General features: G+C 36.5%; 1 protein-coding gene across 3 annotated transcripts in view; it reads left to right on the top strand.

Moving 5' to 3' along the window:
* LOC108970422 (mitochondrial sodium/hydrogen exchanger 9B2) overlaps window positions 1-20,368 on the top strand; it is a 70,512-nt gene extending 50,144 nt beyond the window's left edge. For 2 of the 3 annotated variants that reach the window (XM_018935777.1, XM_018935796.1), the window contains 4 exons: window positions 3,628-3,825; window positions 12,234-12,377; window positions 12,827-12,928; window positions 19,489-20,368. In XM_018935777.1, coding sequence (XP_018791322.1) covers window positions 3,628-3,825; window positions 12,234-12,377; window positions 12,827-12,928; window positions 19,489-19,962 — 918 coding nt within the window. In that variant the 3' untranslated portion in view covers window positions 19,963-20,368. The remainder of the gene's footprint in view (window positions 1-3,627; window positions 3,826-12,233; window positions 12,378-12,826; window positions 12,929-19,488) is intronic. The other variant, XM_018935786.1, reaches the window with a different exon arrangement.
* Window positions 20,369-24,371: the final 4,003 nt, after the last annotated feature.

Raw genomic sequence — 24,371 nt, 5'->3', positions numbered from 1 at the left:
TTGAAAGCGAGTGTGGCGTTAATAAGAATGTATCCTTGCGCAGGCTATAGAAAGGATAATGGGAAATTAAGTGATATGATGAGAAATAGAATGCGTCCAAGGGCATGTATAATGAGCATGCATCGTTTTTGGGGCAGTGGAATTAAGTTCACTCTCTACTGTTTGTATGTCTGAAAGTTTCGTTTTGCTGCAGTAGCAATGAAATATGCCAGCTTCTCTGCGACACAATGCATCTAGACTCTGTTAGAGACATTTAAAAATATTAAGCTTCACAGGAGGAATACAAACTCATGTTTAGGTTTCTGACAAACTTTTTTTTCGATGACATTTGCTTGACTTTTGAGTTGTTCGTATGACATATGAATCGCTGGTTATGTCATAGTTTTGCCTTTAATTGAAGTTTTGCCTTTAAAGTATGAATTTTCATAAATATATTGTTGTGATATTATTTTTCTGCCCTTTTTTGTATGTCAGACCAGTTAATCAAGTAATTGGTTCTGATTAAGAAATAGTTAGTCAGTACCAGTCTATGAAATCCTAAATATACGCCATTAAACGCCATTTTATGGCTTAGTTCGTGAAGCAATTGGGTAATTAGGCGCACCAGAGCTTCACTGGTTCGAAACTAGTGTATTTTGGGGCAGTGCAAGTAAACTTTTTCGGTTTTGGAGTTCTTAGTATTGAAAGTCGCTAAAGAAATCTCGCGAATGATCAGCATTTCAATACAAAATCTCTTATGTTCTTGTTCTCAATATCAACATTATACATTAGTTAAGAATAGTACTTGAACTATTCCCAAACCGATTAGGACAGGTTCGTAATTTTTATCAAGATTAATCTAAAATTGTTTCACTAATCTAAGAATTACTGATGTACCAGCAATATCGATATAACAAATATTACAAAATATGAAAAAATCGAAAATCGTTGAAATGAAACTAATCTACCAGCCAACACAATCCTCCATATCAGCATTTAGATAAAACTTCTACAACATGAACAAGTAAAAGTTGGTGACCAATCACAGCCTGAATACGCAATTGAATGGCTCGTACAAAAAAAAAATTGTAAAAAGCTGGGCAAGTACGGAACTGCTCATGACCCACTGAAGACAGAAAAGATAGTAAGAATTCCCCCAGAGATAACTTTAGACATTAGCGGGACCAGTATGCTTTCAATATTGCATGAATATTTAATGGTAAAAAATTTTGTTCACGTGTGAACAAACACAAGTTGTTAATCGCTCAAAAAAAGCCCGTCCTGATTAGTTGGGAAAAATGAAATTTTTTTTTTTTTTTTTTTTTTTTTTTTTTTTTTTTTTTTTTTTTTTTTTTTTTTTTTTTTTTTTTTTTTTTTTTTTTTTTTTTTTTTAAATCTGGATATGTTGCAACCATATCACTAGAACAACGCAGAACTGTAAATTCTGAGTAATACACAACCCTTTGTTTGCCAGTTGTATTTCAAGAAATCAGGAAAGAGGAAAACTAACCGCTGAGAACGGGGATCACTGCTCTCAACGACAATGCAAACTCTCACACACTTCATCGACTGAAATAACCGCATTTTTGAGTACTCAACTATTGATTTGAAGAGTCTCCAGCGTATAATCCTGACTTTTCATCGAATGACTTCCTTTTATGCCCAAGGGTAAAAGATAGGCTAAGGAGCCAACCATTCACCAACCATTGACACCTGTAGAGACGATTGATGCGTGTAAAGCGCATGTTTTGGCGATACCTCAATAAGATAGTATTTCGACAATTGCTACAAACACATGCAAAAGTATTATATAGATTTTAATGGCGAATATTTGGAAAAACAATAAAATGAATTGCGATGAATTTATAATGGTTTTCGTTCTCCGATCCCGTAATATAAACGCAAGCTTTTTAACCTGGTAAAAGTTCCATTCAGTGATTAGCAATTCAGCATTTTATTAAGCTAATAATGTCGTTAGTTGAAACTCAAAAGCCTACAAATGTTTGGCGTAAGGTAAACTTTACTATTGCAAATCCAACATCAGCTCCGATCCGGTGCTGACTTTTTAACGGCTCTGTAACCAAAAGACCAGTTGAAAAGTTTAAATATTTTTTTCCTTCGAAAACTGTTTTTTGGCCGCTCTTTGAACCAAGAGAGAATATAAGGTCTTCATGAGGCTCTAACTGCTATATGAGATGTGTGCAAAATAACGGTAACTTTCGCGGAATAGGAGAGTTCAATCGTCAAAATTTGTTGGTAATATTGTACAATGGAAATGTTGAAAGGCATATGATATATGAATGTAGATGGCATAAGTTCCTGAAGTACAGTAAAATTTGCAACTCTCTTCATGTCTTAATTTGTCTGAAGCAGCCACGCGTTTTTATGCGTTTGGCGATTCTCGTTTGTAAAAAGAAAGATTTTCCTATTTTAAAAAATGAATTTTAAGAAATGTTTCGACGATTGGAGTAAGCGTTGGCAAAGTACACAATATCGACTATTTTGAAGACGAAAACATCATTGTTTTGGACAAAAGATTTATTTTTTCATAAACGAAAATTCCCATTATTTTTTGAACCGACTTCTCATACCGATTTTATCTAGATTTGGGACTTGCCTGCGATCAATGTGCCAGTTTTATTCTTTAATGGTTAACTATGAAAGAAAATCACTTGAATATGTCTCACCGAGATACATGTGGTTTCTTGGCAGCAAACGATTCCGGTGCCACCCAGTGATACTACTGTGATGATCAAATTGAAAGGTGAATTTTGTCCATTTCATCTCCTTCAAAGTAATCTCCTTGCGCTGCAATAAACTTATGCCAACGAATTTTCAAGTCATCTTAGCATTTGAAAAAATCTTTCGACGTGATGGCCATCAGTGCCTTCTTCGATTCAGCTTTTATATCTTCAATTGAGTGAAAATGGTATTCTCGTAGTGGTCGTGTGAATTAGCTGAATAGTCCGAAGTTACACGAAGGTGAACCAGGCGAATGCGGTGGTTGCGGCACGATATTAGTTGAAAATGTGACGAAATGATCACGAATGACCAATGCAGTATGAGTCGGTGCATGATCACACTTCTTTGCTCAATAACTTTAGACTTAGTAAAAATCGAAAAACTCACTTTTAGAGCCTCACAAAACGACGCGTATTTCAAATACAGAAAGAATATTTTGACGTGAAATTTAGCATAGATTTCACTAGCAGTGCCACCAGCTTACAGAAAATAATTTACCGATTCGAAAAACACGCGAAGTATAAATTAAAAATTCGTCTTTCAATTTGAGCACAGTAGTATAAGCTTACTAAAATGAGGGATATATAGTATGTATGTATGGTCGTAGCTAGTATAATATTTCATCATACGCTATGAAAGCAATTATGTAACCCTCTCGCGCTCGCTCTCTCTTCAACTACAAATGTTTCCTACAAAATTCTACATAAATAATTGAAGTATTCCTGATATTGATTGCCATGTGTAGTATGTAGTTGTTTTTGGTAAAAATTCTCCCACATATTTGGGTGAACAAAATTTGAACAACATTTTTCCACACAGCTTTTAGCTTCTTTACTCCATATGTGTTCTTCATTCGTATGTTTAAATTTAGACTGATTTACTTTCGTTTTTTGCGCCATATTTCAGCCATACCTAAACGGATTGCGTTTTGTTTTGACCATCTTGGGCGGCACAATAGCGGTGATGGGCAGTCGTGCCATCGGTTATCCCTCAGCTGGTGCACTCGGCTGCATGACGATCGCATTTTTTGCGGGCATCGGCTGGAAACGTCAGCAGCGGCAGCTCACGGCGCAGCAACGTCAACGTCAGTTGGAAAATGAAAATGTAAGTTTTTGTTGTTGTCTATTTTTTGTAGCATTGCCAACACTACGAAGGCTCCAATGTATGGATTCATTTGCATATGAGCTCATTCGAGGCACAAACGAAAAAGTACAGAAACAGCAACACTGTTGCTGTAGGTACAATTGTAGGCTTAAGGTCACATAGATCTTTCCATTGAAATTGGCTTTCAGTTAAGCTAAGTGAAATGTTTTTCAGACGAAACACTGATTTCCTTACAAAGCCTCTATTTGTATACTTTGCGTAAGCGCATTTGTATTTGGAGTATGCGTGTGTGTCGGTGTGTGTGCAGCATGCAACGTGGGCGTCCATTTGGAAACGGTATTTTTTTAAATGACAACTGTGTGTGTGTGTTGCAGTTGCAAAAGCTAGTCTTTGGCATTTGACATGTTGGCTTTATGCTTATGCGCTTGCACACACATACACACGCATTGATAAGTTTGCTTGTTTGTGTGTGCGTAAATTTGCTTTTCGTAGCAGTTAAATATTTTTTGCTCTCTTTTGACCTGTCAAATGAATTTTTTCTATATGTCGTGGTGACTTGCCTCCCAGATATACTCGCATTTGCTGCTCGCAAGCGTATTTTCTGCTTTGCCGGCAATTGGAAGTGTGCGGATTTTACATTAACCTAGAAATGTAGTTCGCTGGAAAATTGAGTGTGACTTGTGGCACAGTGTTTTATGATATTTACCTTGAGTTTTTCTGTCTTTGAAATTTTGCACTGAAATACTGGTTTTTTTTTTCTTTTTTTTTTTTTTTTTTTTGAGACCTGAAGCGAAATATGCTCCAGTAAAAGCTTTGCCATATCAGTGATTAACTATAAAACTTGAGGTTATATATAGTACAATTAAGGTAACTGCTTAAAACATCGACCACTACTTGCCCTCCAGCTTCGACAATATTTCGAATTCCCATTTATAGATTTTTGGACCTATTCTTGGATTATTTTTAAAGAGATTTATCCAAAAGAAATTGATTTTTTAAGCTTCTAAAACAGGCTCCCTCCTTAAAGAGTATTCCCCTTCATTTCACATGTCTTCTAAATCATCACTTCTTCTAAAAAAAAATAGCACGTATTAAAATCTTATCAGCACGGACATTATGCTTTCCTTCTAATTTTCAACGAAAGATAAAAGGAACTTTATATACTATATATTTTAGATGCCTCTTTTGACATTACTAAGGAAATAAGGACGAAAATACAGAAAACATATTTACCTAAACTTCTTGTCGATGCACGCAGTGCCATAAGATTGTATTGGAACTAGTAGGAGCTGGAGTATCTTTGGATAATATAATGATCATAACTTACAAAAATAAACCTAACCTATCTGGAACTTCGATGAGAAGGCATTCTTGGAAATGTGCGTGAGAGAATGCATTCTAATTATCAAGAAATAATGGAGTAATTTTTATAGAGTAAAGTAATTTCTGGACTCTCAGAGGCTTGTGAAGCAACGTTCAGACTGTATAAGTGTTAGCTGAGCTCTTCTGAGATGCCAAATTCATATCAGCTGAAAATAACCAAACTTCACCGACAGTTTAAGACTGTCTTTCAGGCTTTGCCTACAATGTAAAATCTTTACAGTTGTATTTGGTATAGCATAAAGGGATATAAAAATATCTTTACTCCACTTTTGATTGGTCCCTTCATATGGCAGCTATATGCTATAGTAGTCCAATCTCAATTTTACAAATGATATAGGCCTTCTTTGGTTAATGCCTTATGCAAAATTTCGTGAAGTTTTGTTTTCAAACAAAAAAGTTTTCTATACAAACAGTTGATTCCGATAGTTCACTTTATCTGGCCGATAAATGCTATAGTAGTCCGATATCATTAGTCTCGACAAATGAGCAGCGTTTCATTAGAAAAGGGTCTGTGGAAAATTGCACATCGATAACTCAAAAACTGAGCGACTAGTTCGTATAAATACACACAGAAGAAACATGATACGATGTGAAATGGACATGTCCAAATTGACTACTTTATATGGTATGGAAGATTTCTTCTGGGTATGAGAAAGTTTGTGGCAAACTTAATATGCTCTGAACAGGGTATTAAATTTTCTGTTGATAGTTTTATAAAAAATGGCGGCTATTGGCTCTAGCTTTGGAATTACCTTTTTTTAGAACGTCCTGACAGACAACAGTAATTCGGTCTGTTTTTTAATTTCCTAAAAAAATTTGTTATTATTGTTGTTGTTGCTTTTACCAATTATTGATCTCAGTTAACACTCAGTAAAAGCAAAAAAAAAAAAATCACCAGCAACAGATATGTTTCTCTTACACCCGCATATTAAATAAGGCATGGCGTATACGCAACATTTGACGTACAGAGTTTTGCAGAAAATTCGCATAAAGAAAGGTAAAAAAATATACAACACATACAAATAGCCAAGAAATTTACTTATAAACAAGTAAGGAAGAGCTAAGTTCGGGTGTCACCGAACATTTTATACTCTCGCATGATAAAGTGATAATCGAGATTTCAGGCGTGGTTGTGAACCGATTTTACCCATATTTGGTACATGTCATCACGGTATTAAAGAAATATTATATACCGAATTTCATTGAAATCGGTTGAGTACTTCCTGAGATATGGTTTTTGGTCCCTAAGTGGGTGACGCCACGCCCATTTTCAATTTTTATAGAAAGCCTGGATGCAGCTTCCTTCTGACATTTCTTCCGTAAAATTTAGTGTTTCTGACGTTTTTTGTTAGTCGGTTAACGCACTTTTAGTGATTTTCAACATAACCTTTGTATGGGAGGTGGGCGTGGTTATTATCCGACTTCTTCCATTTTTAAACTGTATATGGAAATGCCTAAAAGAAACGACTGTATACAGTTTGGTTGACATAGCTATAGTAGTTTTCGAGATATGTACAAAAAAGTTACTAGGGGCCGGGGCCACGCCCACTTTTCCAAAAAAATTACTTCCAAATATGCCCCTCCCTAGTGCGATCCTTTGTGCCAAATTTCATTTTAATATCTTTATTTACGGCTTAGTTATGACATTTTATAGGTTTTCGGTTTCCGCCATTTTGTGGGCATGGCAGTGGGCCGATTTTGCCCATCTTCGAATTTAACCTTCTTATGGAGCCAAGAAACGTGTGTTTCATCATGATATCTCAATTTTTACTCAAGTTACAGCTTGCACGGACGGACGGACGGACAGACAGACATCCGGATTTCAACTCTACTCGTCACCCTGATCACTTTGGTATATATAACCCTATATCTGACTCTTTTAGTTTTAGGACTTACAAACAACCGTTATGTGAACAAAACTATAATACTCTCTTTAGCAACTTTGTTGCGAGAGTATAAAAATTGCTCTCAAGAAATAATCGTGCTGACTGACTTCTTCCAGATAAGGCTGGCCTACAAGTGCCAGCCAAGCAAGCCAGTTAACACCTACACACCAGCTGCACATTTGTATGTATCTTTGTGGCTGTACAGTTGCATGCTATTACATTTTGTTGACATTTCACAAAGCAATGAAGCTTATGACAGTTGATTTGTTTTCTCATTGCTTTGGCATTTCTCACAGCAACCGAGTAGACTGCCTTGGAAAAAAAAAAAAAACAGACAGTTCAACTGCATTGCTCATACGACCCGCCAGACAGCAGCAGTCAGAGATGCGCATAAACAAAAGCTGTCAGTCGTGGCCTTACGCTTTGCATGCGGAGATTGTATGAAGATTTCAACATTGCATTTTCTGTGCATACTTGGGCTACTGCTTGCTGGGCTGCTGGCACTGTCAAGGCGAATAAGGTGTTGGAAAAACAAAGAAAAAATTTATATCAAAAGCAAATGTAATTGAAATGATGCCAGTGTGTTGTTTTCATACTCAAGTTTTATAGTTTTTTTAGAGCTTCCAAAGTGGCTGCTCATTGCCAACCATATTACATATTTGTTTGTCTCAGTGCCCGGCTCAGATCACAACTAAGCGCCACTCGCAATGGCTGACTTCAGTTTTTATTACACAATTGTTTTTGCATTGCATGTGTTGTTGTGTCTTTGAAAAGGCCAAGTGTGTGTTTCATGCCATTCATTAGACACTTGACGGAAGTGCAAGTGGCAGCCAGGCAAAGTGCCGGTGAAGCATGTGACACCAACGACGTTGAGACAAAGACAAATACAGTGCAGAGCACAATACAACAGGAGAGGAAGGAGGATGGTGAGAGTCAACCCAAGTACGCTTCTAAATCACCCAGTTAGCCAGTTTATTGAGCATTGAGCGTGTGTTCGTTGTGGCAGGTAGGCAGTGCAGCAGCAATTGAGTCGAGTGGTAAACAACGAACGGAAATGGAAACAAACGGAAAATGGTCAACACTTTTAATTGTGAGGAAATGCAAATATTTTGTTTGGTTTCTCGTTTTTGCACTCTGGTTTTGGCTTAGTGACACAGTCGCTGTGGAAAAAATTTGATGTTGGCTGTCGATGAAAACCAGCGTGCCACAAAAAAATTGGTGAAGCCAAAAACAACAGCAACATATTTTCTGTGTCGCAGTTGAAAAACGGCTAAGCCCTTGAATTGGCAGTAAACAACACAAGTGGATCGAACAGCTAATATTAAGTGGTCGATTAACTTTGTTAGCTGCGTTGGCTGCAATCGGGAATGAATTTCGATGGCTTTTGAATGTCTACACTTTTTAAATTCCGCACCATTGAAAGTAAGCTCAAAATAGTTATACCGATGAGGTTAATGGAAACACCCAGAATTTCAATCGAATTGTTTTTTTAATAATAAAAGTAATTTTTGAGGATTGTGTTATTCACTGAAACCGAAAATATAAAAAAAAAATTAATACTGGGATATTCTAAATTATTTCCTTTTGCACTTTGAGTACGCAAAGATAAAGATAATATTTTCTGAAGCACCGTTATAAGTTAATCTTTAATAAAAGACACATATTTCGAGGACCAAAAGCTAATAATGTATTAATATGAACTTTTGCGGATGACACAGCTTTAGTGAGCCGTAACAAATGCCACAATTAAGCCTCAATAATATTGCTAAGTGCAACAGCACTTAAGTTCTGTCGAAGAATGGCTAGCTAATTAGCTAATTAAACGTTAATGAACAAAAGTGTAAATATATTATATTTTCACTAAGATCAAACATATGCCCGGCAATAAAAATTATCAATATTTTAGTGCCACAAGCGAACGAAGTAACTTACCTTGGTATTCAACTATATAGAAGGCTCACAAGGTAAATATATATCTCTAGTAAAATAACTTGCATGAAGATAAAAGCCGCAAATTTAATAAAAACTCTAAACTTGGCCTACACAACAAAGTACTTTTATACAATGTAGTCATGATACCGATTTGACCAGTGCAACTTTTCTTAATATAATACAAATATTCGAATCAAGAATGCTTAGAACAATCATGTGTTTACCATGGTACATGCGTAATGAAATATTAATTAAGATCTTGGTATTCCTATGGCAAAGAAAGAAGTAGAAGACAGCATAATGAAATATATATTTACGTAAACTCCGAGATCATTCAAACCCATTGTCTAATGCTTAAGTGCATTCCTGCGATCAAGCACGCCTAAAGAGAAGAGATATGCCATTGTATCACCCAATCACTTACTTGAGCTTGTCTGGTTTTTAAATAGATTTAGGATTTTTTAACTTATTGTTAGGCTTTAAAAAAAAACAGATCCAGCAAATAAGAAATATTGAAAAAAAACATCTATCAGGTTTTACAAATTATCTTTGTTTATTGTGGTAAAAGGATACACTTGATGCGAGATGTCGTAAAGGCATTGGATAAAAAAGTAACCTTTCAATAACTGATACAAAACGAAAATCAATGCGTAGTAGACCACAAGATCAATCTTCGTTCAAAACTGATGTCACGTACCTAAAAAGAAACTACAAAAAAAAAAAAAAAAAAAAAAAAAAAAAAAAAAAAAAAAAAATAAAAATAAAAAAATAAAAAAAAAAGTTTGTGTTTTTATATTAACCTGATATGTTTTTCTGTATTCAAGATAATATAGATTAGAAAAATGTTTCTTTCAGATAAACACAAATGTTAAAACGTTTATTTCTGAATAAACCTACAAAATTTGTTTTATTCGAGGTGACAAATTTTCTAGAATAATAGTTATCGAACCAGCTTTCAAAATCAAAACGTTTTTTTGTCAGAAAATTTTATTAAACTATGTGAATGGTTAGGTTACGTTAAGTTAAGTTAAGAGGTAGATTTAGTGAGGATCCCTTTTGCACAGCTTAGAACGCCAGCTCGTCGTTACATAAAACTTCTGTATAACAGATAAAAAGGATCTTATAAATAAATAAAGCGCTTTGAGCTTATCAATAATTTGTTGGAACGGCCAATATTTATTTCGGTTAAGCCTCTCGTCTGCGAGATCTTTTATCCGCAGTTTTCCAAGGCTGAACAATGGAGTGTGAAGTATCTTAATGTTTCCACCTCCCCCTTCATCATACAAATTTTGACAATTTGCGTCCGTAAATAGGTTCCTGTTTAGCCTTACCGGATGAATGGCTGCTGGTCAGTGAACAGCAACTTTTGCAGCTAAAGGCATATAGTCAAAAGATCGCCTGAGTTCTACACTAGGCAAAATAATCATGCAGTAGCACAGGAGCAGGTCGTGGAGCACGCTAGAAGGCAGGAGACCATAGGACGGGATAGGACAGATACAAATTGACTAGCTTTGAGACCACAATTATCGAGCACAGCACTGATATTATAACCGACTTTGCATTCAAATAAAGCTAGTGGCTTTTGTTTGCAAAATCAAGCCAATGACGCCATAAACAATGACCTTTTTGTTCCCGATATCGATAATAGTAGAAAATAATTTTCAGGAAGGCTGCTGAGGTGACAATCCTTGACTGCTAGAAAAATCAGACTTTTGTTAAGTTGAGTTCAGCCGACTAACGTGAACATATGTGAAATTGAGTGAGAATATTCTGTACAATCAGTACAATAATTGCGTAAAATGAAGCGATGCGCATTTTTGACGAGATAAGGCGGAATTTGTTTTGAAAAGCGGTGCTAAATTGAAGTAAAGAATTCCTTAAAAATTGCAGTCGCAAATTAAATCCTTAAACCTTCTTTAAATATTAAGTGTTTTAAAATTTCCAACTCAATAAGGTCCAAGTCCTATATAGAGACTGTCCCATTGGCACTCACGTGGTGTGGTTGAAGATTTTAAATCACGCAACTTGTGAAAGTTACAATGACGAAGAAAAGGTCGACACATCAAGAAACTTTTTACTTCACTGTCCAGACAGGTTGAAACAACTGCTGTGCCATACTTTCTGCGAACCCGGCGAATTGACTGGAATTTATTTTAGTCGTCTCAATAAATGTTTAACAGACAGGCGTTTTGCCGACATGCGACGTTCTTTTTAATCCATATCTAGAAGTTCTGAGCATCACAACAGACAAGCATCTCTAGCTGTGCAAGTGGAATTATTCATGGACTCACCGGAGATCAGCCTATTTACCTAACTCTAGCCCAAATATTGGACTTTGAATTCATTTTTCTGTTCATGTTCTCCGATGTTCTCCGATAAAAAAGAAAAAAAAAATTTAGTCAAACCAACCAACTCTAAACTAAGTACTATTTGAGCTTACGAGAGGCCATGACGGCCATATCTTTGGAGGTCAACTTAAAAACCTTATGTACAAAATTATATAAACTTCTTAAAATGATGTACTGAAACTAAAAGATAGGGTCGTATTTAGTTTTTGGGTTTTGGGTGTCAAATCGAGCTTTGTATTGCCTTCAAACGTATGTATTTTGGGTACCCAGAGGATACTTGAGTCATGAGCTGCTTGAGCCGTATGTAGAACAATCGTTTCTGGCCACTCCCAAGTGAATCGCGGTCAGAGAACTTTCCTTACTTTTCCTCACTCTATTCTTCTTGGCTAAAACTACGTAAGCTATGTCTATGCCAATAAAATAGATCATAAAGCATAGTCTACCAAATTATTGCTTGGCTCTTAAAAATCATTTTATCACCTTGAGCCCTACGCCATAATTACGGCAGATGCTGTCTGACAGCTGTCAGAAGTCACGTTCATTAAAATTCCTCAGACTGCGGTATGTAAATACGTACATACCCACACACAAACGTCTGTGCTGAGTTAGCAATTTCTTTCATACATTTTTGGTACGAACTTACAAATCATAAATGTAAATAATGGAAAAGGAAAACTTTTCATTTATTTTACTTATGAATATTTTCGCGATCAATTAACGCCAAATTCACCACACCCACCACTTCAACTAGCAACTTATTTGCGTATTTTCACACACTTTTCCATTTTTGTTTCTTTTTTTCTCTTTTATTCCGCCTTTCATTAATTTGCTTTATATTTGTGTGTTTGTTTATTTGCAGGCAACGGTGCCGGCGCGTCTTGACCTATTGTGGAAATTCCTGAAGCCTGTCTCCTTCTCGCTCATCGGCAAAGAAATTAATTTCGCCGTATTGGATGGCCGCGTCGTCGGCTACGGTGTACTGCTGGTGCTGCTCGGAAGTTTGGTAATTAAACTCGACTGTTTTGCAACAACTTTTGCCAGTTTGCAAATTTATTTTGCGGTGCGGTTTATTTGCACTATGCGGCGGCGGCGGCGGCGGTGGCGGTCAAGTGTGTGTTCTTGGTGTGTCGCGTCCAACGATGCCATTGCCGTGCGCAGTAGTTGCTATAAATTTGTGTTGTTTTTGTGATTTTGGCTGATTTTGGTGTGCACTTGCGGTTTTTGTTGTTGTTGTTGTTGTTGTTGTTGTGACCACAAAGGTACACACATTAAAGCTTACGACCAAGGGGCAAGCAATTTAGTGCCCTTTCGGCTGACGAAATTGTCGTGTGGAGACTGATCATAGTTCAAATATATTCTTCAGAAAAATAATTCTATTATATAATCAAAACTTTTTGTAATAACTTTTTAACCCTTATGGCTCTTAATATCTTCTCTCTTTCCTTTTTGCAGTTCCGTTTGGTCTTCGCCTATCTGTCGACCTATGGCGGCAATCTGACGCGCAAAGAACGCGCCTATATTACAATTTCCGGTTTTCCCAAGGCAACTGTCCAAGTAAGTTTCCGTTTGCAAAGTAGCGGTTTTTTCGATGTTCCATTTCGACTGTCATCTTTCGAGCCAATTCCCTTGGCTGCGCCGTGTTTGCATTACACTCATGGCTACTTAACATAACTAGGGTTGTTCTTAATGTGTCGAAATTGAAATCTACGATTTTTTCATTTCAAAAAATTATGGTTTTTAGAGTTAGTATCAAAGGTGGAATCGATAGACTCTCGGGTTTGTTCCGAAAAAAAAAAAAAAAAAAATGTTATGGGACTATAGATCTGTGAACTGAAAATAAATTCTAGATGCTAAAAGGGTTTTACGTGTGTTACTTGGTAGTGGAAGGATTTCTTGCATAATTGAATATAATTCCTACTTTCAAGTCAATATGTTTGCTTCGAAACATAAGTAGAGAGTAAAGAGTAAAGAGAGATAGCTTTTGTCCAGAAATGATAGTACATAATCTCAGACAGAAAGTCACTGATTCTTCTTCTTCTTTATTGACGTTGATACCGCTTACGTGGTTACAACTGAGTTTAAAACTGCGGATCTGTTGTTTTATCTTTTCGCTGTTTGGCGCCAACTGGATTTTTCAAGTGATCTCTCCAACCGATTGGAGGACTCCCGTTTTCTCTGCTCTCCCGGCAGGCACTTCGTCGAATAGTCTCAGAGCTGGAGTGTTTTCATCCATTTGGACGACATGACCTAGCTATCGTAGCTGCAGTCTCTTAACTCGCTGTACCTATTCAGTCCGCAGTAGCAGCTATTTGTGCGTTCTCTGTTCAGCTCTCCAGAGCAAATTATTTTCTCCAGCAGTAGATTGTAGAAGTTGCACGATAAGGAGTTGCTTTGTCTTTCCTCGTTTTTATCGACCGGCTCGCAAATTTCCGATCCGGAAGGTGCTTGTGCTATTGCCAAAAGTCAGTTTACAGAGCCGTATTAGATCCCTAGTTATAAAGGTTTTATATTATACATCTTGTCGATTCCCTAAAAGTACTTTTTATATAATTTCTAATAGTTATTTATATTATAAATTTTATTCGGTCTATCGAAAAGCACATATATCTTTGTTGTTGTTTTTTTTTTTTTTAATTGACTAATTTTATTGGAGAGTTTTTGAAGCAACGCGGCTTTGGATTGAAAATATGCCTTGTTATAGGGATTTAATAAGCGACGGGATTTATTTCATAGTATTTGGAAGTGGTAGCTAATAAAAAATTTTATGATATCTAGTGAACAGAAGATGATTTTGAGAAATAGTACACTTAAAAAAATCGAATTGACTAGCTCTCCAGATCTGACGACCTGACTCCCGCTGATTTCTTACTCTGACTCTATAGCCTCAAGGAATACGCCGGCTGTTCTGATGAGCTTAGTGCAAATACCCGTGTCGGAATTATTATAGGGCTCACTTATTCTTTCTGCACCATATTGGCAATTTTAAACATTTCGAAAGTATTTCCAAACAAAAGCTTTACTTGGCGAGGAAATAAAAACGACATTAATATGTATATACACATATGGACCGCACACAGTCGAAGTTATATGTAAATATACTATATTTGTATTTTTGGCAAAATATACCGAATGCTCGTGGCGTCGTTATTTAAACACATGTACCGTTATGTTGCCGGACGTTAACAACATGCTTTGAGACCGCGTTAAGCCGCAACGGTGCAGCAAAACATGCCACAATTCGAAGACCTGCCGTCCTCACCGTCCCTGTTGGCCCACCAACAGCACTAACTTCGGGTGCATTACGACATTAAATATTGTGTAGCTCTTATGTATTGGTGTAAAAGCACATGTGTGTGTGTGAGAGAGCATGCGAGAAGTTTTTTGTGGTTTTTTGTGCTTGTGGCAGATGAATTTAAATGCCACGTTTGGAAAGTTATTTTCTAACACGACCGCATTGACTGGCACCTCGGCATACATAACTGTAAATAAATATGCTTACATTGACATTACATATATATATATGTATACGAATATACAAAATTTCTCATATATTATGTGTAGGTCGGCCTTTCTCAACCTTTCTCACACACCGCCTGACTATGAATTCGACAATGAGCTCGCTTCTTTCTCGTTTGGCCTTTGTTCACTGTCAGCTTAACCATTTGCTGTTAGTTGCTTCACATTGCACCCCTTTTGAACTTTTATTTTTCGTTGCGGCTTTGGCTTCGCAATTTCCTTGTTGCATGTTGCAATGTAGCCATATGTGGCACATATGTTGCATGCTCCTGCGGTCAGCTTATACTTTGTTAGGCTAAATATGCGGTTTGCTGCGATTCACATTTTTCTCGCCCGCTTTACTTTGTTTGGACGCTGCGCCATTTTCGCTGGCCAGTTGACTAACTTGTTGGCCGGTCTGTTGGCAGCAACAGCAATAGCGGCAGCAGCTGCTGTGCTGTTTGTTTGTTCGGTAAGTCACGCGGTTAGCCACTTTGGTCAGTTTGTTTGCTGCTGGCTGCTGTGTGCTCGCTCGCCTTGAGAATTACACTCGGGACTTGTGAAGCGCTCGAGTACCAGAGAAGAGCGTTTTTGTTGTTGTTGGTAAAAAAATTAAAACAATTTTCTCTTTTCCTTCATTTAATTTCCTTTATTCAATTAATTTTAATTTTGGTAAATTAATTTAGATTGCTTTGGGTAGAAAAATAGAACATAACAAATTTTCTGTTATTTACAACAACAATAATGGAATTATCAAAAATTTGAAAAAAGTTGGCACCGTTAAATATTTCATCATTTATTTTTCGTCCCAACCTCAAACTTTGTCTGTGACATGTTTCGTAAAGAGTTTAATCTCCGAGGCTTTCACCAATTTCTTTAAGGCATTTTTGTGTGTGTGTGAAGTAAAGTCACTCTAATATTCACCAAATCGCTATATTAAAATATCAGCTCAACTCTTAGACTAAAACTTAGCAAGTAAACTTTTGTTCTTGGTCCAACTTATTTCCATTAATTTATTTACTACGCCATTTTCGTTTGTTCGTGACCTCGTGTCTTAAGTTTAAAGGACTTATCAAAGAAATGGATGCAAACAAAATTTTCTTGGCTCTTCAAGGAAGCTCTTGGAAAAAGTATGCAAATATATACAAAAATATGTACATACATATATACTTATATTTTTCTAAATGTATGTAATTCAAGTACATATATATATATATGTGTCTATTATATGGAAATAGTACCATCACACTGAAAAGATGGGGAGGGCGAAGGAGCGAAATAAAATGTAATGTGCGTAAACAACAAGGGAAAGCTCACAAAGTGCACAAAAAGAGCACGCGGTTTTCCGCTTTTCGTCCGCTTTTCGTCCGTTTTTCTACGAATTCTCTTTGAAGGTTTACTGCAGGGACTAAATTTCACCTTTTGAAATTCGCTAATGCATTTTTAATGAACGGCAATGCATTAAATATAGAAAATTGAACTAGTTTAGAGCAAGACCTCGGTAGTACGGGTGTTTTTTAAAGAAAGATGTTAGCTGAGACTACTCTATGAAAAGCTATATTTTCTGTCATTTTTTAAGATATCTTATCATGAAAACTTTTCTTTTGTTGATGCTTTTATAGAGCACTGTTATTATGTAAACTTACAATTTTATACTACAAGATCTAAGATAATTATTATCGGAATTGACTGCTTTCAAAAAACATTCACATTGAGTTCAATAAAAGTTGCGTCTTTATTTTTAAACTTATAACAACTTAGTTATTGAAATCACAGGAAAACTATAATAATTTAACAAAGTAATGGTAGGTAGCTTCAATGTTGGGAGCTTCAGAGCAAACCCGTCCTTTAGGTACTAAGAATATATATATATATATTTTTTTTTTATCTATACATAAGAATTCATTGAGCTATAACTTTTCACTGCTTGCCACATTTAGCCATTTCTCTCGCTAAATTTCTTGGTTTTGGCTTAAAGAGAAAATATAAGTTGCTTTTTATATTATAAACTTAATAATCAAAAATCGCCTCACAGTTTTCCATAACATTCTTCATTAAGATCCATACACATTTGTCGAAACACTTACCCCTCTCTGATTATTCTTACCATTCTGGGAAGTGCTTCATAGCGAACAACTTTTGTTGGATTCGGCTAATTTCGAAACACCCATCCAGTCGATTGCTGTTTACTTTCGGGCTTATGCGTATAAATTCGCGATTCATAACCTGCCCAGTTGTCATATACGTCTATTAAATCACCCTTACTTATACTTTTGCTACAGAGTATTATTGTTTTGCTCACCTAACGGTTGTACGTGGTCTCGTTCTGTAATAAGCTGATTATACATATCTCCTAAATCAATAAAGCTACAACAACTAAAACGCAAATACTATAAGAACTCCTACCGACGGTATGAAAATGGATGAAATCGGTAGATAAACCCACTCCGTCCCCATATAACGGTACGGTACCACTAAAAGCGCAATAAATTAGTAATTAAATACGCCAGAGATATTCAATTTTATATTCGAGATGGTATGAGAGGACTTTATGGGAGCCGCTATGAAGATTGGACGATGTGTTTGTCTTGTTGCATCTTTAGAGTATTGCTATTTCTGCTACTTTCTAGCAGGAAAATGTGACTAAAAATCCTATTATCATTTAATAGATTAATAATTGCGGCCTGCGCAGAAAAATAGATACTGAACATTGAGCAAAGGTAATGATGAGGTTCAAAAAAGGTCAGCATTCGGTTGCACCGAAGCTAAATACCCTTCACAGGTGCATTTCTGTTAGTAACTATGTGTTCAGTTTGTATGGAAGCTATATGCTATAGTAATCCGATCTGAACAATTTCTCCGGATATTATATTATTACCTTAAGTAGTAATCCACGTCAAATTCGTGAAGATACCACGTCAAATTCAAAAGTTTTCCATACAAGACCTTGAATTCGACCGTTCGGTTTGTATGGCAGCTATATGCTATAGTTAACCAATCTGAACAATTTCTTCGGAATTTACATTGTTGCCTTAGAAAATAATCTGTACCAAATTTCGTGAATATATCTTGTCAAATGTGAAAGTTTTCCATACAAAAACTTGATTCCGATCATTCAGCTATATGTTATAGTCAACCGATCTAAACAATTTTTTCGGAGATTACATTTTTGATTTAGAAAATAACATGTGTCAACTTTTGTGAAAATACATTGTGAAGTGTGAAGGTTTTCCATACAAGAACTTAATTCCGATCGTTCAGTTTGTATGGCAGCTATATGATATAGTGGTCCGATATCGGCAGTTCCGACAAATGAGCAGCTTCTTGAAGAGAAAATGACGCTTGCAAAATTTCAAAACGATATCTTAAAAGCTGAGGGACTGGTTCGTATATATACAGACCGACGGACATGGCTATATCGACTCAGCTCGACATACCAATCATTTATATATATACTTTATAGGGTCTCCGACGCTCCTTCTGGGTGTTTCAAACTTCGTGATGAACATAATATACCTTTTTCAGGGTATAAAAAAGAGAAGAGCTTTTGAAAAGCTTAACGGAAAAAAGCTTTTTGATACCTCAACTGAAGATAGCTTACTATTCAAAGCTGTTTAATTTTTTCCAGGAATTGGTATTTTCAGTCATTCCACTTCTCTAACCTTGCATAAGGAAATATTATAAGCAGAAGCACGAAATGAACTGTCTAATATGGTAATACGAGTAGTCGTGCAGAAAAGGGTTTATAACAAAAAAATATTGATAGCTTTTTGTAAGCCTACAGGCACCACATAAATACTATTTCTATTTTCCATTACGACCAATCTTCACATATGCAAATACATCCTCATTTAAACTCAGATACTATTTCACTTTCCTGGAATTCTAAGTGAAAAATCTCCAATCAGACGACATTGCTTTGGCTTCGCAAAACTAATTTATACTGGCAGCTCTCTGATTTATCGCTGACGATATCGCTTGACTTCCTACAACAACAGCGCCGTGCTATGGAGTGGGCTGGCCACAACCAACACGTCAGTGGGGCCGAGCAAGTCTTTTTTCTTTGCTTTGCCTGCCTTGTGCTCAACCATGGTTCACTTAATTTTATTTGTTTAATTTAATATATCAAATAATAACAACACCACTGACAATATGGCATTTTATGAGCGTGTAGATTTCTTTATTCATTTGCGCGTTCAATTTTAACGCTCACTTAGCCGACAGCCATGGGCCAGCGCAGGCACGTGTTGACCACGCGGTGAGTGACGGACAGTAGTTGTGCTTGATTGCATGGCAACAATTTGTGTGGGGCTGTCATTAAAGTAGCACTCCGCCCAAATGTGGGGAAGAATAACGGTAGATAAAGTTGAAGGCGCAGATAGGCGGAGATGACTTTCCTTATTTTACTTCTTATATATTTTAATTTGTGATATCTTTCATTTTCATGCTTTATTTTTAGTAACATCACAACTTCATCCATCATTTCACGTACACACCGCCTCACATACCCACACATATCCGAAATGTTTGTGTTTTTTTAGTATTAATATTATTTTTTATACTTCTCTCCATAAATTTCGTCCGGCGTTTCTTAATTTCCAACACATTTTCACCCTTAGGCCGCGCTGGGTCCGCTCGCCTTGGATATGGCCAGATCATTAAAAGCGGTCGATGAACAGAGTCTCGCCTTGGCCAACAATGTGCTTATCATTTCGGTTTTAGCCATTATTTTCACCGCGCCGCTGGGAGCTGTGCTCATGTTGAGATTAGCGCCGCATTGGTTACAACGCAGCGAAGGCGCTGGTGGTGGCAGTAACAACAACATCGATGGCAATGTCAATGGAAATGAGTACAAGAAGAAGCAACACAGCGATGCCAGCAGCCTTGGTGATGCGGTAAATTACACGCAAAAAGTCGCGCAGAGTCTCAGCGGAGCGCGTGGTAAAACCGAGCACAACAGTAGCAACAGCCTCAACGTCATAGCAGCGGTTGATGAGCCCAGCGTGGGTAAAGAGATGCGCATTGATGTGGGTGCCACCTCCGTGGCGCGTACACCGCTGCCGGTGGCGAAGATGCCACAGCACTTGGTTTGAATCCAATTAACAATGCGGATAAGTTGGCGCCTCGCTTGGTCAACAGTTATTCAACGGTCAACAGTGGTGTGTGTGATGTTGACGTTGTGGCGTTATGGCGTCATTTCGTTATCCTTAGCGGAGATTTGCGCGTGCGTTTGCGCGTAGGCGGCACTTAAACACAAAAATATATGCTAAGAAACACTTTAAAAGTGAAAAATGTTAGCGTCTTAGATTGAAATGTTATTTTTGTCGCATATTTATATATATACTGGCTTAATATTAATACTTAAAGTGACTTAACAAATACTTAATTCCGTAGCAAATGTAAGTGTATTTTTAAATTGGTGTGACTTATGATATTTTACTTAATTTTTCCAGCCAGTTCTAAGATAAAAATACTTAATGGAATACTAAAAATTGTAAATAAAGCGAATATTTTTTATAAACTTATTCAAATACAGCGTATTCTTTTCTCATTTGTTAAACTGGTAAGTCTTCTTCTGAGGCTTAGTTGACTTATACTTATAAAATTAACTAAATATTTTTAGCTCAACATTCTCAGAATTTTGTAATGCTACTTAAAGCTTTATCGACTCAACATTTGATCTTTGTGGAGTATGACTTGACTAATCATTATCCACTTATGGTGTGCAACTTTGGTGTTCTGTGCTCGAAAGAGAAATAATCTCATTAAAACTACTTAATTATATACATATTTTTTCTATAATCCAGAAAAATAATTGTTTAAAGGTTTAACTTACCCTTCAAGCTGTGAATGATTAATAGACTTTATCTGAAAAAAAACGATAACATTTAGTCCACGTTCTAGATTTATATTAGCATAGATTAGGCTATTTTGTCAAAAAATTTAATCTAGAAGAAATAATTATTCGGAACCTACAGATAGTAAGCTCTTAGTGACCGGCCAAGGTTTTTGAAATGTCCCCTGGTCTATCGAAAAAATACTATATACTCTAACTTGTGGGAAAATTTTTTGTTTAGAGCATTAAATTTAGATTTTCTTTATTCTCGGTTTGTGTATGATCTAGGGTATTTATCAATAAATCCAAAGCAGAATAAATAAATTTTTGGAACATAGAGGTAGTGAATTAGTGAGGCTATTTCGATGTTTTCTTGAAGCAATTTTTAATGTGATAGGTCCTAAGCCCAACCCACAACCTTGGGGAGAGATATTTTGCCTCTCTATCTGGCCACTCCCAAGGAGTTGGCGTTCAGAGAACTTTCCTCAATTGCGTGAACTCCTATACATGACATAATAGACGAACAGCGATCCTCCCTTCGGGTCCTGGGAATTAGTAATACTATCTAACTTAGTGTGGGCATTAACTAGCTTACAGGTATGCTGTCTTAAGATCTGAAGATGGCATATTCAAAATACCGCTATGAGTGCGATGGTTAGGATCTACGAAAGCTGGACACTAACTATATAACATCGGTGTCATAAAGGCATTACTCAAATAATTAATTTTTGTAGTCAGATCTCATCAAAGTCGATACAACCGAGTTGTGGTTTCAGTAGTATTTACTGATTTTTTGAATTTCACAATATTCTGGATACATGGATTGAATTGCCCCAACAGTTTTAGATGAGTTGAATGCCCATATTTGAAGGGATACATATTTGGCCAAGTTGTCGATATCAAACAGATCCTATAGGTTTTGTCGACTCTACCATTATGACCAGAACGATCATCGTTGCTGTTTTTCTCAAAATTCAAATGGTAAAAACAAAATTTTTTCATCAAAAGATGAAGCGAAAACGAAACGAAACCAACGAAATCTTAAAGAAACTTCAATAAAAATTGTGATTTATGCACGAGAGACTAAAGTTGGAAAGACACGCTTTTTATTGACCGAAGCCATTTAGAAGCGAAACTTTAGTTCATTTCGAGTAAATGAATATTGTGTTCGTATGTATTCATTGTACGCTTTAAGATTTGGCAGCATATTCCAGGGTCTGTTGTTGCCACCATTTGTAAATAATTTGCTTCCGTGTGTGTGTGTGTGTATGCTAATTTAGACACACTCACTCATATTTAAATTGAGCTGCAAGTGTTTTGTTTTTCTCTGCAGCTTATTGACACGCCCCAGTGACGGCGGCGGCGCATGGGGTCATCCCGCTCCCCACCAGTTGTTATTGCGCACATTAAGTGTGGCACTTACGGCAGCCACTTTGTTCAAGTGAAACGCACAAATGGAAGCATTGAAAAAGTTTTTAACTTTTCAATTGTTTTCTTCATTTTTATGCTTATTCTTATACTTTTTGTTTTCGCGTGTCTTCCCAATTACTACAACAATTTTTATGATGGAAAAAATTATGTAATACATTTTTATTGGCAATGCCGTGTTCGATTTGTACTTATTACGCTTTTTATGCTTTCTCCCACTCCCCATTGCGTTGTTTTGTTGTTGATGAAGTTGTCGTTTCAGCGCAGATGAAGCAGCATACTTCATTCGCTTAGCTTGTGGAAATTTATTGAAAACTGGTGGGGCGAGGAGTGAGCAATGAAGTCAGAAACAATGATAATAAAGCAAGCAAAAAACCAATGAGAGCTCAGCTTTGGCGCGTAAAAGGCACAAAATAAAGGCATTTGCTAGCTTGATAACGGCGTTGAACTTTTCAGGTGCACGTTTGTACCTGCAACAATTATTTAAAATTGCTTTTGTTTTCCTCATTTGGTGGGTGAGGCTTAGGGAGAAGTTTTATGACTTTGGTTTTGTGCACATAAATCGATTTGGGATTAGGCGCCGCTACTGCCAAAGTACTTATGTCTTTCAAAAGCTTTATAATATTTATTTTAATCTTTCTTGTTTTATCTTGTTTCATGATGATAAGTGGAGGGAATAATTTAAAAAGGGCTTTCTTGAAACGACTGCTTAATGCTTGTCTATAGTGTCGTCTTTAAATTGAATATGCGTTGAACCTTCCACTGATCATTCTGAACAGACTTTATACTATGGGTCTAAACCGGTTTCGAGAATGGCAAAGTTTAAAAGATCTGAATGGTTGATTATTTGGGTTTTGATATAGTTGGCCGATTTCGACAAATGCTGAACAGAATATCACAAGTTCAGTTTTGAATTTCTTTCGGATATCTCAAAAACTGACGAACAACCCTTTTGATCCCTAAAAGAATTTGGCTTAATTTTGCGGGCTCGAAATGTGTATTAGACCTCTTTTGATCAAAGATCAAAATGATTGGAGTATACACCCAATCGACCTACCTACTAAATCTCTTCTTAATTCATTTCTAGAAGACATCCTTGCCCGAAAGTGGTTATTGGAATTTAATCTTTTGAGCATAGTAAGTTTAGCTGATTCAGAATGGCGCTTGTTCGTAATCTTTCCTGTTCCAACTTCTTTTGTTCTAATAAGAGAGTTTGCGGGAAATAGTCGATTGGGCCAGATCTCGATAACTCGAAGTCCAATTCAAAGGCCTAATAATAGTCGTTGTTAAAGATCCTTCTTTTTTGAAGTTAGTCAATAAAAATTATTCCATGCACGCCCAAAATTCAGACGACATAACCTCGAATCCAATTGGTGCGTTTTTCCACGCTTTCGAGCGGGATTAAATCTTATATACCACCGTCAGCAAAATAAATGGTAGATGTCTTTCAAAAATTTGAAAATCTTTCATTTTTATGGCAAACATTTTTTATTTTCAATATGTCTTCATTTTAATTTTGATTGTTTTAGTGCAGCTGTTTTATTGATGTGACAGATTTTAAGTTAAGAGAACACAATATGCGAAAACAATTTCCAAAAGCAATTCAACCGCTAATTTGAAATGAAAAGACGGTTGTGTTGCCCTTCAAGTATAGTATATAAAATTTTGTGTCCCCTTGTAGGAAATCTTTCTATAATAGAGACTCACTTAATTGCGAGGAATTTGATAACAATTCGTCTATATTTTTAAGAATTTTCTACTACAACTGTTTATGTAAGTTGGTTTTTAGAGATATGAAATTTGCTTCTACAAAAACTACAGCTGTCTATCCGACTTTCAAAGCCATGCTATTAATATAAGTTTTTGACAATCAACAATCAACAAATGTGTGTGCAAAGCACGATTTTGATATCGTGGCCGGTCATATAGTACATATTTGGCCACAACGTCTTTCTCTTCCGGCAGGGCGTGTGTGCAAACCAGCGATATGTTGAAGAACTCCGCTTTGATGCAGATTTTGGCAAGATGTTTATCTACCGGGGTGAATGACAGTACTCGGCGACAGAGTCTCTCTCCCACCATGGAACCAACACCGAGTTTGCGCTTCTTTATGTAGTCACTGTAGTAAATGCCACAAGCACCTATTCGCTAAAGTCCTTTTCGGCCTTTACTCTAACGAAGACATCAAACACCTGGGCAGCGGCATCTTCCTAATTAAGTGGCCGGATATTCCAGATG

This window comes from Bactrocera latifrons, unplaced genomic scaffold (assembly GCF_001853355.1).
Source record: "Bactrocera latifrons isolate USDA-ARS-PBARC rearing strain unplaced genomic scaffold, ASM185335v1 scaffold_107, whole genome shotgun sequence".
Classification (NCBI taxonomy): Eukaryota; Metazoa; Arthropoda; class Insecta; order Diptera; family Tephritidae; genus Bactrocera; species Bactrocera latifrons.
This window is presented reverse-complemented; position numbering and strand designations above follow the sequence as displayed.